Source organism: Carlito syrichta, unplaced genomic scaffold, assembly GCF_000164805.1.
Source record: "Carlito syrichta isolate Samal-C Ts95f unplaced genomic scaffold, Tarsius_syrichta-2.0.1 Scaffold304632, whole genome shotgun sequence".
In the NCBI taxonomy this organism is placed as follows: domain Eukaryota; kingdom Metazoa; phylum Chordata; class Mammalia; order Primates; family Tarsiidae; genus Carlito; species Carlito syrichta.
This window is the reverse complement of record NW_007248728.1, coordinates 77,953-80,784: the sequence shown is the minus strand read 5'-3', so window position 1 is coordinate 80,784 and position 2,832 is coordinate 77,953. Positions and strand designations below refer to the sequence as shown.

The 2,832-nt window shown below is 63.3% G+C and overlaps 1 protein-coding gene across 1 annotated transcript in view; it reads right to left on the bottom strand.

The window, feature by feature from the left end:
* FMNL1 (formin like 1) overlaps positions 1 to 2,159 on the bottom strand; it is a 16,979-nt gene extending 14,820 nt beyond the window's left edge. The window contains exons 1-3 of the mRNA XM_021713617.1: positions 2,082 to 2,159; positions 673 to 756; positions 20 to 93 (exon numbers count right to left, since the gene is read on the bottom strand). Of these exons, the coding sequence (XP_021569292.1) occupies positions 20 to 93; positions 673 to 756; positions 2,082 to 2,159 (236 nt within the window). The remainder of the gene's footprint in view (positions 1 to 19; positions 94 to 672; positions 757 to 2,081) is intronic.
* Positions 2,160 to 2,832: the final 673 nt, after the last annotated feature.

Below are 2,832 nucleotides of genomic sequence, written 5' to 3'. Positions count from 1 at the left end.
GCCCTGGGCCCTCGCGCACCCGATGTGGTTTGTCCTCAGGGAGGTCTCCAGCTCCCGCAGCACCTGCGTGGATTCCTGGACTCGCCTTTTAAACTGGGGGCAGAGCAGGGAAGTCTGGTGGGTGGAGGCCGGCTTCCCACAGGCCTGCCAAGTCCTGAGGCAGCGGGCAGCAGTGGTCACCCCCTGCTGGCACACGCGGCCTTTCACGCTCCGCCGCCCCCGCCACCTCCATACACCTGCCCTGCAGAGTAAGCACGCACAGGCGACATGAGCTCCCGCATACACAGACATGCAGGGTGCACACCCATACACGGGCACACGGGGTACACACACACACATACACACACACACACCTATCTATACACAGGCACACAAAGCACACATATGAGTGTGTGTGTGTATGCATGGAGGCATGAGGCACACATGCACACACACAGTACAACTCCACACAAGCGTACACATGTAAGCACATCTGGGGTACACAGAGGAGCCTGTAAAAGTGCACACCCAGAGCACCCTCAGTTCCTATACATACACACGGGCAGCCACACAGCCACAGGAAAGTCTACACACACAGTCACTCCAGCTGCCAGGAGCTTGGAAGCGTGGAGGAAGCGACAGAGTAAAGAGGCAGACATGTACCCCCAGGTTGGGCATCCAGTCAGCTGCTACCTTACGGCTGACCCCCCCGGTGTCCAGGAAGCTCTTCAGCTTCTGGATATAGGCTGCAGGGGGGTTCTTGACTTGAAACCGCTCCTGGGGAGGCAGAAGGGAGTGTACAGGGAGCCGGCCGGAGCTGCCGGGGCAAAGGCCTAGCAACCCAGTTCCCCACTCTCAGCTCTGACCCAGGGTCCCAGGCTGCCTCTGAAATACCAAAGGCATAAGCCCAGGTGACCCACCAGGCAGCGGTGAGGACCCCTGTCCTGGGCCTAGTCTGCCCGTCGCATCCTGGCTTCCCAGGCCACCACCCCGGCACAGCTCTGGGGTGGAGGACACAGGTCAGTCTGGCAGGCTGGGCCCTGGGCGGAACTCCGTCTGGCCAGCAGGCGGCGCCCTCCCTGGACCAGTGTGGGGGGACCCACGGAAAGGGCCCTGATGCCTTGGCAGGCGGAGGGCCGTCCCCAGGACCCCCAGCCGTCCTGCTGGCCTGCTGGGTGGGTACCTGAGTGAGCGGTTCCCCTCCCGAGCTCAGTGAAGCACCTCTGAACTCCCAGCCATCCCGGCTCCAGTGGCCACTTCAAAGAGTCAGGGACCCAGCGGGGACCCCACCCAGAGGAGCACCCCCCTTCCACCCTCAGATACTCCCGGCTGTCCGCTCTGCCCTTGAGGCCCCAATCTCTGAGATGACAGGCCGATCCCCCAGCAGAAGCCTCCCCCCACAGCCCGAGAGCCCAGGGCAAGCCCTCACCCTCCTCCCATGGCCCAACCCCACCTCAGGCTGCTGCCGCCCTGCCAGCTCAGGCCTTTCAGGCCCATTAGCAGGGGGCGAGGCTCAGCCCTGCTCCCAGGGGAGGCTCCTAGCTCCCGCCTTCCCGGCCCAGCCTCCACGACCTCCTTCTTCCACAGAATCCCAGGAGCAGCCAGGCCCGCTCCACCCAGTGCCAGGAGAGGGTGCTCCTTCCGCAGACAGAGCCCCAGCAGCTGGAGGGCAGCACCCAGTGAGCCCCAGCGCCTGACAGAGTGCAGGTCAGGGCTGAGCTCGCTGGCCTTGGGTGCTGCAGGTGGATGGCAAGAGGAGGACCAGGGTTTCTTCCTCCCCACCTCCCTTGGGGTCAAGCCAAGATGTCCACCCCACCCCAGGCCACTCCCTCCCGCCTCAGCCCCAGGCCAAAGGAGGCCACTCAGCAAGCCCAGCAGGAGGATGGTGATGGGCCCCAGCTGCCCTGGTCAGTGTCCTGGACCAACTCTGCTGGCTCTTCTGAGACAACCCAGCCCTGCTGTTGCCCCACAAGGTCTCTGTGGAGGGTCACATCCCGGAGTAGGGTACTCTAAAATCCTGGGGGAACCCCCAGCTCCCTCCCCAGACACCACACCGGGCAGGGCAGGTGCCTGACAGTGGGCAGGGTGGCCCTGGGACCCACCTGGTCGCAAATGAGCTCCCACTTCTTCTCGTTGTCATACTGGCTCAGCAGCTGGACCTTGTCCGGAGGCAAGTTCATGCAGTTCTGGGGACAGGAGGGTCAAGTGATGACCCTGAGCCTGGGCCCAGGTGAAGGGGGAGGGGAGGATGGGCATTTCCGGGGACGCCACTCAGCTCCCTGGTAGGGGTGTCACCCACACAGAGCTCCTCACCCTCTCAAACCAGGGGACAAGTAGCAAGATCTAATAAGAAAGTGGAGACCCTAAGAAGCACAGTGCTGTCCCCAGGGCCCAACAGCTGGAAGGTGACTTCAGGATTTGAACCCAGGTCTGCCTGGGCTCTGCCACCCCACACTGCTTCCCTAGCCCACCTGGCATGGGGGCAGGTGCATGGGTGTTCAGCCTCTCTCCCTGAGGACCTCAGACTACTCTGGGCTCTGGCTCCCCATCGTGACAGGGGACACCCTCTTCCCCTGTTTGGGTGGGGGCCACCAGGAGAGTCATCTCCAGCCAGGCCCAGGTGTGGCCAGTGGCCAGTTTTCACGTGCCACAAGACACCATGTGTACACAGACCAGGTCCCAAGGCACCGGTGCCTCACAAACACCAGAGAAAAAGGTAGCCGCAGGCCCCTCCCAGCCCCCTCCAGCCCCCCTAGCTGGAGGAGGAAGCTGAGGTGGGAAGGAGATGGCCGAGGGGGCCGAGGGGGGCGAGGTGCTTCACAGTTGCAGGGGCAGGGATTTGGGGGAAAAGGT